Source organism: Hyla sarda, chromosome 8 (assembly GCF_029499605.1).
Source record: "Hyla sarda isolate aHylSar1 chromosome 8, aHylSar1.hap1, whole genome shotgun sequence".
Classification (NCBI taxonomy): domain Eukaryota; kingdom Metazoa; phylum Chordata; class Amphibia; order Anura; family Hylidae; genus Hyla; species Hyla sarda.
In genome coordinates, this window is record NC_079196.1 from 137987444 (window position 1) to 138004116 (window position 16673).

Sequence of the window (16673 nt, forward strand, 5' to 3'; positions counted from 1 at the left end):
AGCTACTCCTAACACCCCTCCTGCCCTAAAAAAAATTTCCCAACTTTAAAAAGCTGTGTGTGCTTCCGGCAGGAGAAAGTGGGCATTCCCCAGCAGGGGCGACATCCCTGAAGCCTGCGAGAGCTGTGTCCCACCATTCCCCCGCACACACTCCCTGGGTTTGGACTTCTGCAAGTCCAGGTGGAGACCAAACTAACTGTTTGGGAACAGAACAGAGCCACCTAGTGGCCGTTTTTTTTAATAACATTAAAAACATAAATATAACGTTGCAATTTTGACAGCAAGTAAATAGCAAAGGGTCTTATAATAACATAAGGAAAAATATATTAAAAGTTCAGTTTGGTGACAGGTACTCTTTAAAGTTTCCTTATAGAATCTTGATTTTAGGGTCCTGTATGGAGTGACCTGTTTGGGTGGAATGGTGTCCAAATAGGGTGCAATAATCCTTTTCTTTATAAGTGTTGATGGAAGATCTGTGTAGGTTCATCCTTTTATTGAATTTCTGTCTGGTTTCACCAATGTTACATCCGATATCAAACGTGGTGCATTGTATCATGTAGACCACTTTTATGATAGAAGGCCTTAGCATGTTTTCTACTAAGCCAGATATCTGTTCAGTTAATGTGTCCATACCTGTTATTATTGGTCTTCCTGGGTTCCCAGATTTGTGGATTTTGGGAAGCATGTAGAATGCCCCTGTAATTTAACAGATATCTGGCTTAGATGGAATTGATGCCTGCTCTCTGTTCCTCTCCTCCCAAATCCACAACCAGAAAAACAACCATCAGATCATCACCAAACTGATAGAATTTATCCTTACACATAACTGCTTCAGCTTCAATAGTGACATATATCTACAGATGATGGGAACTGCTATGGGGACAAGGATGGCACCACAATATGCCAATCTATTTATGGCTGACCTCGAAGAGCGATTTCTAGATACCCAAATTCACAAACCCTAGAGATAATACAGATATATTGATGACATTTTCATTACTTTGACCGAAGGCAAAGAAAAACTCAGTTTCATGATGTCTTCTACACATTTTATCCATCTATCAAACTCAAAATGGACTTCTTTACAGAAAGTGTGAACTTCCTGGACACCATAGTAACCATAAGCAAGGACACACTACAGACAAAAAAAAAACACAGACCAATCAAGCTATCTACACAATTCAAATTTCCATCCCTCACACACTAAAAAAAAAGGCATCATATACAGCCAAGCCTCCTGGTACCACTGGATCTGCTCCAACACTTATGACAGAGACATGCATCTACATACGCTATCTGAGAAATTGAAACAAAAAGGTTACAAACCAAGGACCATCAATGAGAAAATACACTCTGCTCTTCAAACACCATTTGGACACCTGCTAAAATACAGAGAAAAATAAACATCACCATGTATACCACTATACAATCATCAAGGACCTGCTGCCAATATTAGCAGAAGACGAGGTGTGAAAATAAATTTTCCCTCAACCTCCCATCTTGGCCTTCAGACGACCACCCAATTTAAAACAAAAGCTTGTTAATAGGAAACTACGCACAGAAACATCATATACAGACAATGGGACCAAACCTACCAACACATCTGCCCCCCACAACAACAGGACATACAAAATTAAGGGGCTATACTCCTGCACAACTGAGAAATTGGTATACATGATACAATGCACCAAGTGTGACCTAGGATGTTACATTGGTGAAACCAGCCAGAAACTCAATAAAAGGATGAACCTAAACAGATCTTCTATCAACATCCATAAAGAAAAGGACTATTTCACCCAGTTGGACACCATTTCACTCAAACAGGTCACTCCATGCAAGATTCTGAAAGGAAACTTCAAAAAACATTTGAAGCCAAAATGATACTTTTTTGTGATTAAAAGAACAGAGGACTTAATATGGATTTGAGCTTCTTAGCCCATTATCAAAACTTCCTATAACCTGTGCTGTATTGGCTTCTCTTCTGTATCTCCCCATGTCCAGCTGTAACACCATTCTCACCGCTGCTCCCTTCTCCCTTTTCTCATCATTATCTATAAAGTCTATGGTCCTATAGCTTGATTGTCTTTTGAATCTCCCCATGTCCTGCTTAACCCCTTGCCACAGAATGACGTTTATAAATGGCGCTGCGGCACAGCAGGGTTATGAAGCGAGATCAGGAGCTGAGTTTGCATCATACCCGCATAGTCCCGACCCCTCTTTTCCCAATAAAAAAAAATTATGTCAATAAATATAAATATATACGGGGTATTGCCGCGTGCGTAAATGTCCGAACTATAAAAATATATTGTTAATTAAACCGCATGGTCAATGGCCTACATTTAAAAAAAATTCCAAAGTCCAAAATAGCATATTTTTGGTCACTTTTTATACCATAAAAAAATGAATAAAAAGTGATCAAAAAGTCCGATCAAAACAAATATGTTACCAATAAAAACCAATTTGTCCCACAAATATTTTTTTGTTTCGCATTAGATTTTTGGGTAAAATGACTGATTTCAATACAAAGAAGAGTTGGTGGTGCAAAAAACAAGCCATCATATGTCTCTATAGGTGCAATATTTTAAGGATTATGATTTTTAAAAAGGTAAGGAAGAAAAATCGAAAGTGCAAAGACGGAAATGACGGGGTTAATGACCATTCTCAGCTCTGCTCCCATTTCCACCCTCTCCTTATCTATGTAGTCTATCGTCCTATAGCTGTACAATTTATAGCCTAACTTAGTGTGAATTCTCCACATCTGTTGTTTCAACCCCTGCATATTGTGTGCGATGTAACCTGTGTGTTTTCTTGCTCAGAAATCAGAAAGTTTGTCTTCACAAAATATTGTTAGACCAATAAAAAAGGTATACCAGTTTTAAATTTTTCATAAATTTTACATAAACTGTGTATTGTAAAATATCCTTGTTTTTTTTTTCTTTTTTTTTACAGGTGGTAAAGTTGCAGGCTAATCTGTGGAGCCTCTCAAGTTCTAAAACCAAAGTAAGTATCATTTAACCACTGTGAGAAATATAACTGTGTTCTACATATCACTGATCACACACCCGTTGTACATTAACAATTCTGCACTCTGCTATACGTCCTGTGCCATCAGCAGCAATATACAGTACAATGGGCAAAAACAGAGAATTTTTATCCTGGTTTTGGAACACTTTGATGCCATGTGCAGTACAGCCCTTGTGCAAAAGTTCCAAAGCCAAGCTCCATAAATGTACATGCTTTAAAGGGGTACTCCGGTGTTCAGGTTTAAAGTGTAACATTACAATCAGCTTTGAATAAATTGAAGAGTATAAGCAAATATAAGAAACTCTGTAATACATAAAAGAAAATGCTTCCTTCTACATTTATAAGGTTCCTTTCTTAGAAATCAGGTAACACTGCATAAAAAAGTCTATAAACAGGGAGGGGAATAAGGAGGAAGTGCGCTGAAAGATATAGAAACAAAATAGACACTGCTGGCTTACCGTCTTACCCCTGTGCTGGATTCATAGCTTTTACTGCCCTATAATGTCCTCCATAATGCTGCTACTCTTGAAGGTGAACTACAGAGAGGTAGCAAAGCAAGATGTTAGTAGCTAGTTCCCACCCTACAACTGCAGCTGATTTGACTTTGGCTAGACTGGGGTGCAGAAGCTCACAAGGAAGATCGTAGAAGTTCTTGATAAAGCTATGAAATAACCCCAGCAGATTTAGAATTAGCAACCAGTAAGTCTAACACAGCATTAGAATGGATCTCCAGCAACCTTGATCTACCCTGCACCTCATCCACATCACGTAGTTGTAAATATCTATAGAAGGAGGAACGAGGCAGCTTGAACAAGGCCTGGAGATCCCCATAGGTCCTAAATACACCGCTTACACAACTTTTCAGACAGACAGACCAGGGTTGTGCTAGAAGGGTGTAAATTTTGTACAACTCGACATCCAGAGCATACATCTAGGATGTCCCCAGACCATGCACAGCAACCAGGTATTGGGTGAGGCATCCGGTGGCCTAGTAAAGGCACCAATTTCCGGGCTATGTTTCGGTATAGGTCCCCCATGTTAAGCCATGAATAATTTCCCTGTGGGGCCCAGAGTCACTATCCTCGCCCACCCTCTCAGTTGGTGTAGTTGGAAGGCTAAATAGTGTAACCAAGGGTTTGAAAGGGCCAGTCCACCAGAAGCCTTACCCATACAAGCTGTCTAAAGAGGTGTTGTATCCTCTAAAAGTGTGCCATCGTTATCCACACTGGCAAGTTCTGCAGAATGTACAGCAACTGGGGCATCAAATCCATTTTAGCTAGATTAGCATGGCCTACCACCGACAGAGGTAATTTGCGCCACACAAACACTTTTTGGGAACTCTGACTCAGTACAGGTAGCATATTGGTAGGAATAAAATCATGGATAGAGGGGTCACCTGTAACATAGTTCATATAGTAACATAGTTCATAGTCCATCAAGTTCAACCTATAACCCTAATAAGTCCCCATTGAGTTGAGTTGATCCAGAGGAAGGCAAAAAACCCTCATACTAGAGGTAAAAATTCCTTCCCGACTCCAAATATGGCTGTCAGAATAAATCCCTGGATCAACCTTCTGTCCCTATAAATCTAGTATACATAACCAGTAATGTTATTACTCTCCAAAAATGCATCCAGCCCCTTTTTGAACTCTATTACAGAGTTCACCATGACCACCTCCTCCGGGAGAGAATTCCACAGTCTCACTGCTCTTACAGTGAAGAACCCCTGTCTGTGCTGGTGTAGGAACCTTCTTTTCTCTAGACGTAGAGGATGCCCCCTTGTTATTGATACAGTCCTGGGTATAAATAGATCATGGGAGAGATCTCTGTTCTGTCCCCTGATATATTTATACATAGTTATTAGGTCTCACCTAAGCCTTCTTTTTTCTAAACTAAATAACCCTAATTCTGATAATCTTTCTGGGTACTGCAGTCCTCCCATTCCCCGTACTACTCTGGTTGCCCGTCTTTGAACCCTCTCCAGCTCCACTATATCTTTCTTGTACACTGGTGCCCAGTACTGTACACAGTATTCTATGTGTGGTCTGACTAGTGATTTATACAGCGGTAGAATTATTTCCTTGTCGTGGGCATCTATGCCCCTATTGATGCACCCATTGATTTTATTAGCCTTGGCAGTAGCTGTCCGACACTGGTCACTACAGCTAAATTTACTGTTAACTAAGACTCCTAAGTCCTTTTCCATGTCAGTCGTCCCAAGTGTTCTCCCATTTAATACATAATCCCAGCCCGGATTTTTCCTCCCAATGTGCATTACCTTACATTTATCAGTGTTGAACCTCATCTGCCACTTCGCAGCCCAAACCTCCAACCTATCCAGATCCATTTGTAACAGTGCACTGTCCTCTATAGTGTTTACCGCTTTACAGAGTTTAGTGTCACCTGCAAAGATTGATACTTTACTATTCAACCCCTCTGCAAGGTCATTAATTAATATATTAAATAGGACTGGACCCAAGATGGACCCCTGTGGTACCCCACTAGTAACAGTCACCCAAAAAGAATAAGTACCATTAATAACCACCCTCTGTTTCCTATCATTGAGCCAGTTACTTACCCACTTACACACTTTCTCCCCCAGCCCAAAACTTCTCATTGCACCAACCTTTTATGTGGAACCGTATGAAATGCTTTGGAAAAATTCAGATATACGACATCCAGCGATTGCCCCTGGTCCAGTCTGGAGCTCACCTCCTCATAAAAGCTGATCAGGATAGTTTGACAGGATCAATCCCTCATAAATCCATGCTGATATGGAGTCATACATTTATTTTCATCAAGATATTCCAAAATAGCATCTCTTAGGAAACCCTCAAACAATTTACATACAACCGAGGTTAAACTAACAGGTCTATAATTCCAAGGGTCACCTTTTGACCCCTTCTTAAATATTGGCACCACATTTGCCATGTGCCAGTCCTGGGGAACAGTCCTTGTCACTATAGAGTCCCTGAATATACCCAAGTACGTAAAGCTAGTAACCAATGGTATGCACTGCTCTTCAATCTGAGGGATCTGAGGGAGCGGATCAAGGGGCATAAGGACTGACTTATCCCAATTTAAAGAAAATCAATGTAGAAAGGAAAGCGGCACACCTCTCTTCTCTCCCTTCTTAGGCTTTATTCAGTACATTCACATTCAGGGCATGCGGGGACAAAACGACAGACCGGCGACTAAAAAGGGCACCACATGTTTCGCACAGCAGTCGTGCTTTAACTGGCCCTTACCTGACATCATTGCTCCAGGTGTATAAAAGTAGGCGGAAATTCAAATGACCCTCTCACGTCAGCATAAACCGTCCATTCTATCACATGTGCATGACGTCAGTAAATATCAAATAAGCACAGAAAAAAAGACACAAACTAAATAAAACTATTTACAAAAATTAGCTCAAATTGTTCATTCAGGCCCAAAGCATTGAGACGTAATATCCACTTTGCCTCAGCCTGCAATAATATTAAGTGCAAATCTCGAAAGATTAACCTTTTCAATGGCGGCAAATAAGAGAATAAATGTGTCCCTCCGTGGGATTCCACCATATGGGCTATCAATCCAGGAGTTTACCTGTATGAACGAAATACAAATGCTCCCTTATTCTAACAAATAATTTACGCTTTGTCTTCACACATAGTAGAATCCATACAGACAGAACAATACATAAACTACAAATGATGATCTACAAGTGAAGAAATCTTAACATTATGATGAATAACTCCTAATTGGATATACTTTAAACCAGAATTGAGCTAGCTAAAAGAACATTGGCAACAGGGGAAGTTACCTTGCGGTAAACCTTTAGCAAACCAATTCTTTTCAGTCTGTCGTTTGTTTCTTTCTTTTTTAATAAAATCTCCTACTGTCCCCTTACTCCTATAGGTAATAACACTGGGGGAGATTTATCAAAACCTGTGCAGAGGAAAAGTTACCCAGTTGCCCATGGCAACCAATCAGATTTCTATTTTCATTTTTAACAAGGCCTCTGCAAAATGAAAGAAGCGATCTGATTGGTTGCTATGGGCAACTGGGCAACTTTTCCTCTGCACAGGTTTTGATAAATCTCCCCCACTGTAGCTAGAGTTGATCCAGCTCACCCCCTTGTAGACTTATCCACGACACGGATCAGCATGGACAATGCTGTATGGGCATGTAGAAGCAGAAGAAATATCCAGCATTGTAGCCCAATTGCAGGAAGATTTATTCGGTACAGCAACACACAGGCACAGGACAGCAGTGCCGCGTTTCAATCGTCTAAGCGATCTTACTCATACTGACACGGTATTCTTAGATTGGAGTACCCTTATAGGGGAGGCCCAAACGTACTACAAAAAAGACAAAAAGGAGCGCTCCATGCTGCAATAAATAACATGTGGGAACGCTAATAATGATAAAGCGCTTACCAATGTAAGTTGTGCAAATGCCAGCACAACTTGGATGATAGCATGAAGCAAATCCCTCTGCTGCCACTCCACAATAAAAGCAATTAAAAAACCAACGACCTCCAGACCAGTGGCTAGTAGGGCGCTGAGGGACCAGGCAACAGTTGAGGCAATCAGCTTTATTCCCAACGTGCAACGCGTTTCACGCTAGTGCGCTTCATCAGGCATATGCCTAATGAAGCGCACTAGCGCGAAACGCGTTGCATGTTGGGAATAATGCTGATTGCTTCAACTGTTGCCTGGTCCCTCAGCGCCCTACTATCCACTGGTCTGGAGGTCATTATTTTTTTAATTTGTTTATAGGGGAGGAACCAATTTCACATGAGTGCAACTTTACTTTGCTTAGGAGATTCACTCCCCCAACATGTGTCTCCATTACAGACAGACAAAACAAAAGTACATAGAAACATTGATAGACCATAATATACCAAAATGTATAATTATAAAAAACACATATCATAGATACATAGTTTTAAGACCTATCAATAGTGCAATATGACATCCTGTCTTTTGTTCAACCCAACAGGGTATTTACAGTCTAACTGCATAATCCAAAAGACTTCCCTGTCAAGTAATTTCTGCCTATGGTCCCCTCCTCTTTTGGAATTCCTACTCTTTCTATACCCTGCAGGATTAAGCTAGCATGGTTGCCACCATGTTAGTCAGTGCAATGTTGGCTGACCATGGAGACATGCCGGGAATTGGAATGTTTAGCATCAGACAAATGTCTCCTGATTCTGTTTTTTAAAGGGCACGTGGTGCATCCCACATATTGGACCTTGCATTCCCAACATGTGATCAAATATATAACATATGATGTGTTGCAATTGATGAACTGCTTATTAGTATATGTCTTTCCTCTAGATATTGAGGAAAATTATTTCGATATAGACATAATACTACAGGGGTGGCCATTTGTATGGATGCACCTTAACCCCTTAAGGACCCGGGCTTTTTCTGTTTTTTCATTTTCAATTTTTCCTCCTTAACTTAAAAAAAAATCATAACTCTTTAAAATTTTCACCTAAAATTCTATATGATGGCTTATTTTTTGCGTCACTAATTCTACTTTGTAATGACATTAGTCATTTTACCCAAAAATCTACGGTGAAAAAAAATCAATCGGCGACAAAATTGATGAAAAAACACTATTTTATAAGTTTTGGGGGCTTCCGTTTTTACGCAGTACATTTTTCGGTAAAAATGACACCTTATCTTTATTTTGTAGGTCCATACGGTTAAAATGATACCCTACTTGTATAGGTTTGTTTTTGTATCACTTCAGAAAAAAAACATGAATACATGCAGGAAAATGTGTACGTTTAAAATGTCATTCTGACCCCTATAACTTTTTTATTTTTCGGTGTTCAGGGTGCTATGAGGGCTCATTTTTTGCACCGTGATCTGAAGTTTTTAGCGATACCATATTTGTTCTGATCAGCCTTTTTGATCACTTTTTATTAACTTTTTTGTGGTATAAAAAATGATCAAAAATGCGCTATTTTGGACTTTGGAATTTTTTTGCGCGTACGCCATTGAATGTGCGGTTTAAAAAGCGGTATATTTTTATAATTCAGACATTTCTGCACGCAGCGATACCACATATGTTTATTTTTATTTACACTGTTTTTTTTATTCTTGGAAATGCCGGGTGATTCAAACTTTTATTAGGGGAAGGGATAATTGAAATTAATGATTTTTTTACACTTTCTTATGCAATATTATAGCTCCTATAGGGGGCTATAGCATTGCATTAACTGATCTTTTACACTGATTGATCCATCTCCATATCAGTGTTTTCGGCGATTGAATGCTCAAGCCTGGATCTCAGGCTTGAAGCATTCATTCGGCGATCGGACAGCGCAGGATAAGGCAAGAAGACCTCCTCCTGTGCTACAGCTGTTCGGGATGCCGCGATTATACCGCGGCAATCCCGAACAGCTCCCTGAGCAGGCCGGGCACTTTTATTTTCGTTTTTAGCCGCGCGGCTCAGCTTTGAGCGCACGGCTAAAGGGTTAATAGCGTGGCACCGTGATAAGTGCTGCGCGCTATTAGAGGCAGGTCCCGGCTTCACTATGACGCCGGGCACGCCGCGATATGATGCGGGGTCACAGTGTGACCCCGCGTTATATCGCAGGACCGGGACCCAGGACGTACCCATACGTCCTGGGTCCTTAAGAGGTTAATAAAATTGGAATGGTTGGTTATATTAACTTCCTGTTTGAGGCACATTAGTATATGTGAGGGGGGAAACTTTTCAAGATGGGTGGTGACCATGGTGGCCATTTTGAATTTCGGCAATTTTGAATCCAACTTTTGTTTTTTCAATAGGAAGGGGGTCATGTGACACATCAAACTTATTGGGAATTTCACAAGAAAAACAATGATGTGCTTGGTTTTAATGTAACTTTATTCTTTCATGAGTTATTTACAAGTTTCTGACCACTTATAAAATTGTGTTAAATGTGCTGCCCATTGTGTTGGATTGTCAATGGAACCCTCTTCTCCCACTCTTCACACACTGATAGCAACACCGCAGGAGAAATGCTAGCACAGGCTTCCAGTATCCGTAGTTTCAGGTGCTGCAGAATGGGCAAAACAAAAATTGGAACAGGACCCTCAGTTTACTCAGAAGATTTTGTTCAGTGATGAGGCAAAATTTTATGTGAATGGTGAAGTTAACAAACAAAACCACCGCTGTTGGTCTGACACTAACCCACATTGGATAGATCCCTCTAGGACTGTTGGAACACAAAAATTAATGTTATGGGTGGGTAAATGGGGTACAAAGATAGTGGGGCCATTCTTCATCAATGGAAACCTCAAGGCCACTGGATATACGAAATTGCTACATGATGATGTGTTTCCCTCTTTCTGCACTGAAGCTGGCACATTCCCTGAGTTTTTCCAGCAAGATGGTGCACCACAACATTATGGGTCTCAGGTCCGAGCATTCCTAGATGAAGTTTCCTGGAAAGTGGATTGGTTGTCATGGACCAGTTGAATGGCCCCCAAGGTCTCCCAATCTGACCCTCTTAGACTTTTATCTTTGGGGTCATCTGAAGACAATTGTCTATGCTGTGAAGATAAGAGATGTGTAGCACCTGCAACTACGGATACTGGAAGCCTGTGCTAGCATTTCTCCTGCAGTGTTGCTATCAGTGTGTGAAGAGTGGGAGAAGAGGGTTGCATTGAAAATCCAACACAATGGGCAGCACATTGAACACATTTTATAAGTGGTCAGAAACTTGTAAATAACTCATGAAAGAATAAAGTTATGTTAAAACCAAGCACATCATTGTTTTTCTTGTGAAATTCCCAATAAGTTTGATGTGTCACATGACCCTCTTCCTATTGGAAAAACAAAAGTTGGATTCAAAATGGCCAACTTCACAATGGCTGCCATGGTCACCACCCATCTTGAAAAGTCCCCCCCCCCCCTCACATATACTAATGTGCCACAAACAGGAAGTTAATATCATGTGAATTCGGGTAGAAAAACAGACATGGTGCACATCTACAATCTTGTATAATGATCTGATTGCTTCTCAGCATAATATCAAAAACTAACAGGTTGTTTGTATACATTTTTGATCAAAAAGTACAAGCCCACTCGCCACGTCAAGGCCACCTATTTAGAGTGGGTCCCTAACGTCCCTAGCATAAAATGGCGCAGCACCGAGCGGCGACCACCACCGCCGCGACACCAATGCCCACAGGGGGGGAACGACCCACCGGCAGAGCGGCCCCAATGCCACTCAAACCAGTCTATGGGCCGCACCCCCCCCCCCCCCCCGCAGACACGGCGCCACGGCAGTAACGGACACCGCACAGCACCACACCAGTGTGAACAAGGTGTAATGGCTCACTTACCATGCTCTCCCAGTCAGACTGGGAGGCTGCTAGGAAAGAAATGACCCATGTGTAGCTAACTACTACTTATATAGGGTTGGGCTGAGGGGGTGGGGAAGAGTGCAGACAACATGTTCAAAAAAAAAAAAAAAGGGGATAGAAATCACAGTGTGAATTCGGGTAGAAAAACAGACATGGTGCACATCTACAATCTTGTATAATGATCTGATTGCTTCTCAGCATAATATCAAAAACTAACAGGTTGTTAGTATACATTTTTGATCAAAAAGTACAAGCCCACTCGCCCACTTCAGGAAGTTAATATCACCAACCATTCCCATTTTATTAAGGTGTATCCATATAAATGGCCCACCCTGTACAACAAGTATATATTGCATGGCCACATTTGTAAGTGCCCGTGTTAGTAAGCCATGTTCGGGAATCGGTCTGTTTCGATTTAAAAAGACTAGGAGAAACTAATTGTCCTATAGTGGGTGCTTTTTTAGAAACCACCTGTATCCACCAGCAAGAGCGGATTTATAGCTATAAGATTTCTTTTTATGTCAAATTTTTAGTAATTTATTTTATATAAAATCAACTTCACTTCATTCGTCACAGCCTTAGTAAATAGGTCAATAGAACCGCCAGGCAAAAGTGCTGGTGAAAACTGCTTGTAAACCTCACTAGTAATGCCATCCACTCCTGGGGACTTTTTATTCGCTGAATCCTTTAACCCCTTAAAGGTGTACTCCTGTGGAAAACTTTTTTTTTTAAATAAACTGGTCCAGAAAGTTAAACAGATTTATAAATTACTTCTATAAAAAAAATCTTAATCCTTCCAGTACTTTTTAGGGGCTGTATACTACAGAAGAAATGCTTTTCTTTTTGGATTTCTCTGATGTCTCGACCGCAGAGAGCACTGTGGTCGTGACATCTGAGAAATCCAAAAATAAAAGCATTTCTTCTCTAGTATATAGCCCCTAAAAAGTACTGGAAGGATTAAGATTTTTTAATAGAAGTAATTTACAAATCTTTTTAACTTTCTGGCACCAGTTGATTGAAAAAAAAAAGTTTTCCATGGGAGTACCCCTTTAACCCCTTAAGGACTCAGCCCTTTTTCACCTTAAAGAAGTACTCTGGAGAAAAGTTATTTTATGGCATTGCACAGCTAGCACGAAGTTATATAATAAAGTCAATTACCTCAGTAGTCTCACTTGCACGCATCCTTGACTTTTACGATATCCGGAAGTACAGCCTGTCTGCCAGAATTATGAATTTCTTTCCCCGACTGAGGCCATCTTTGTAACGAAACGTCACCGCTCTCAGTCTTCTCCTCTCTAAGCCTGCCCCCCTCACCGCGATCCAGTCACTCCCATCCTTTGCATATTCATATAGTCTTCGTTTGCACAGCCGTCATTGGCTGGGCTGTGCAAACGCGTCAGAATATCCTCCGCCAATCAGCGTGATTCGGCCGCGCGTGCGCACATACCATCTCCTTGGGACCGGACATGGGATAGCTGTAGGATACCCACGCCTATCAGCGCGATCCAGCCGCGCGTGCGCACATACAATCTCGCTGGGACCGGACGTGATAATTGTAGGCCAATGATATCCCTGATAGTTACGCTGGCGTAACTAACAGGGATATTCTACAAACGACTTAGTAACTTTTTTTTAGCATATAGCTACATCTACGCTGGGAGCCGAGTGCAGCGGTGGAGCTCCCTTTCATTGGTGCAGGGGAGTGGACGGGGAGGGAGACAAAGATGAAAGGGGTGTGTTTAGGGGTATGGGCGGCAGCGGGGGGCGTTTTTATAAAAATTATTAGGTAAGAGAGAGGGGAGGGGTTGAGGAGGAGGGAGGCACGGAGGGACAGGAAATTGTAGCAAGGCAGCATGGGGGATGACGATTTTTACGTCATCCTCCACACCACCATAACCAGGAAGTGGCAGAAAATACGTTGCCCCGCAGCGGGAGAATGGCTGGACCGATTTCAGAAATAAGTACATGCGCAGAGAGGTACAGCCAAGGGGAACATTTGGGGGGTATACATTTTTAAATCAGAGTACTCCTTTAAGGACTGAAGCCCTTTTTTGCAATTCTGATCACTATCACTTTATGCATTAATAACTCTGGGATGCTTTTACCGATTATTCTGATTCCGAGATTGTTTTTTCGTGACATATTCTCCTTTAACATAGTGGTAAATTTTCGTTGTTACTTGCACCCTTTCTTGGTTAAAAATCCCCAAATTTCATGAAAATTTTAAAAATGTTGCATTTTTCTAACTTTGAAACTCTGTCTGTAAGGAAAATAGATATTCCAAATAAATTATATTTTGATTCACAAATACAATATGTCTATTTTATGTTTGCATCATAAAGTTGACAAGTTTTTACTTTTGGAAGACATCAGAGGGCTTCAAATTCAGCAGGGATTTTTCACAAAATTTTCTAAATCAGTTTTTCAGGGACCAGTTCAGTTTTGAAGTGGATTTGAGGGGTCTTAATATTAGAAATACCCCATAAATGACCCCATTATAGAAACTGCACCCCCAAAGTATTCAAAATGACATTCAGGAAGTGTGTTAACCCTTTAGGTCAGTGGTTCTTAACCTGGGTTCGATCGAACCCCAGGGGTTCGGTGAGTCAGTCCCAGGAGTTCGGCGGAGGAGGTCGCAACAGGACAGGCAAACCAAACAATTACTTGGGGTCCCGAGCTGGCCCCGGGCCCCGAGCAGAGCCGGTGTTTGCCCGTCCTGTAGCGACGGGGCAATTCCCCACATCACTATTCACTCCCTGCGGCCCCGCGTTTAGTTGAAAAACGCAGGGCCGCCGGGACATCACTGATGTCCCATGCGTGCACCCATCGCAACGAAGGCGCCGAGGACCGGAGGATAGAGAAGGAGGAAGACGTGCACGCTGGCCAGCTTGGTAAGTGACCAGAGGCACGTCATCTTCGGTGCTCTGACCACCGGTCCCGAGACCTACTGCTATAGCCGGAGCGGTGGTCGGAGCACTGAAGTGGGAAGTACACAGGCATACAGCCTCCAGCCATACACTGTATATGGCTGGAGGCTGTATGTCTGTGGGGGAGAACACTGCCTACATCAGTGGTCTTCAACCTGTGGACCTCAAGATGTTGCAAAGCTACAACTCCCAGCATGCCCTGACAGCCGTTGGCTGTCCAGGCATGCTGGGTGTTGTAGTTTTGCAACATCTGAAGGTCCGCAGGTTGAATACCACTGGCCTACCTAATGTGGGGGAACTCTGCCTGCCTAATGGGGGGGGGGAACTCTGCCATTGTTGCGAAAATGACATGAGTGGCACTTGCCAAGGTAAAGCCGTGCATTTCTGAACTGGTCTCTGAAAGACAACAGCAGAAGTCACACTGATTTGCAGTAAATATTCATTATGTTTGTGTGAAAATCATGTTGATGATTTTGTTCTTAGTTCTTAATGGTTTTGTTTATTTTGTGCACCTATGTATAAATATATACTTAAATATATACCTATGTTTTGAATTTGAAAAAATCATATTTTATTTTTCCAATGAACTCCTTAAGGACACATGACGTACTGGAACGTCATGTGTCCACTCCCGGTCTATAACGCGGGGCCACAGCATGGCCCGGCCTCTAACAACGGCTGGGACCCGTGGCTAATAGCGAGCGGCATTGATCGCGGTGCCGCACGCTATTAACCCTTTAGACGCGGCGTTCAAAGTTGAACGCCGCATCTAAAGTGAAAGTATGCCGGTTAGCTCAGTGGGCTGTTCGGGATAGCCGCGGCGAAATCACGGCTTCCCGAACAGCTTACAGGACAGCAGGAGGGTCCCTACCTGCCTCCTCGCTGTCCGATCGCCGAATGACTGCTCAGTGCCTGAGATCCAGGCATGAGCATTCAAGCAGCAGAATCATCGATCACTGGTTTCCTATGAGAAACCAGTGATCAATGTAAAAGATCAGTGTGTGCAGTGTTATAGGTCCCTATATGCGATCAATAAGTCCTATCAATGCAAAAATGGTACCGCTAAAAACTTAAGATCACGGCGCAAAAAATGAGCCCTCATACCGCCCCATACGCGCAAAAGTTAAAAAGTTATAGGGGTCAGAAGATGACAGTTTTAAACGTATTAATTTTCCTGCATGTAGTTATGTAGGGTATCATTTTAATCGTATGGACCTATAGAATAAAAAGAAGGTGTCATTTTTACCGAAAAATGCACTACGTAGAAACGGAAGACCCCAAAAGTTACAAAACTTTTTTTCAATTTTGTCTCACAATGATTTTATTTTCTGTTTCGCCGTAGATTTTTGGGCAAAATGACTGACGTCATTACAAAGTAGAATTGGTGGCGCAAAAAATAAGCCATCATATGGATTTTTAGGTGCAATATTTAAAGAGTTATCATTTTTTAAAGGCAAGGAGGAAAAAATGAAAATGCAAAAACGGAAAAAACTCTTGGTCCTTAACCCCTTAAGGACACATGACGTTCTCATACGTCTCCATTTCCGAGTCCTTAAGGACACATGACGTATGAGAACGTCATGTGTTTTACCGGCCCCCCGCAACCATCTGGAGCAGAGCCGGTGCCCGATGCCTGCTGAAATCGTTCAGCAGGCATCGGGGCATATCGCCCAGGGGGGTCATTATGACCCCCCATGTCGGCGATGGCCGCAGATCGCTGGACAATTCAGTCCAGCGATCTGCGGCGGATTCCGGGTCAATCGGGTCTCCAGTGACCCGGTGACCCGGAATTATTGGCTGCCAGAGCCAGCAGGGGTGAGGTGGCACTGGTGCCACCTCACGATCGTCCTGATTCGTCGGCCGGCCGACCAGGACGCCTGCTGCGGGTGTCACTCCCGCAACCCGCTCCACCCGCTCCACGTGAGCGGGTGCGGGACGTGCACCCCAGGTGCTGGGGACCCCGATCCCCGGCGTCCCTGTTGGGATCGGGGCCCCAGGAGCAGCAGCGGCGGCGGCGACGACGACTAGGGACTGACCTGTGCAGCGAGGATCGTTGGAGGTGAGTGACAGCCTCCTGCTGTTGCTTAGCAACAGCTCCCAGCATGCAAAAAGGGCATGCTGGGAGCTGTAGTTATGCAACAGCAGGAGGCAGACCACCACAACTCCCAGCATTCCCTTATGGGCATGCTGGGACTTGTAGTTTTGCAACAGCTGGAGGCACATTCTTTCTATGGAAAAGTGTACCTTCAGCTGTTGTATAACTACAACTCCCAGCTTGCACAATCAGCTAAAGTGCATGCTGGGAGTTGTAGTGGTGCATCTGGTGGTTGCATAACTACAACTCCCAGCATGCCCGTTGGCTATCGGTGAC

At 42.7% G+C, this 16673-nt stretch overlaps 1 protein-coding gene across 5 annotated transcripts in view; it reads left to right on the plus strand.

Annotated features, from left to right (window-relative positions):
• PGAP1 (post-GPI attachment to proteins inositol deacylase 1) overlaps positions 1–16673 on the plus strand; it is a 1221194-nt gene that overhangs the window by 1066426 nt on the left and 138095 nt on the right. For all 5 annotated transcript variants that reach the window (XM_056536018.1, XM_056536017.1, XM_056536020.1 and 2 more), the window contains one exon: positions 2950–3000. In XM_056536018.1, the coding sequence (XP_056391993.1) occupies positions 2950–3000 (51 nt within the window). The remainder of the gene's footprint in view (positions 1–2949; positions 3001–16673) is intronic.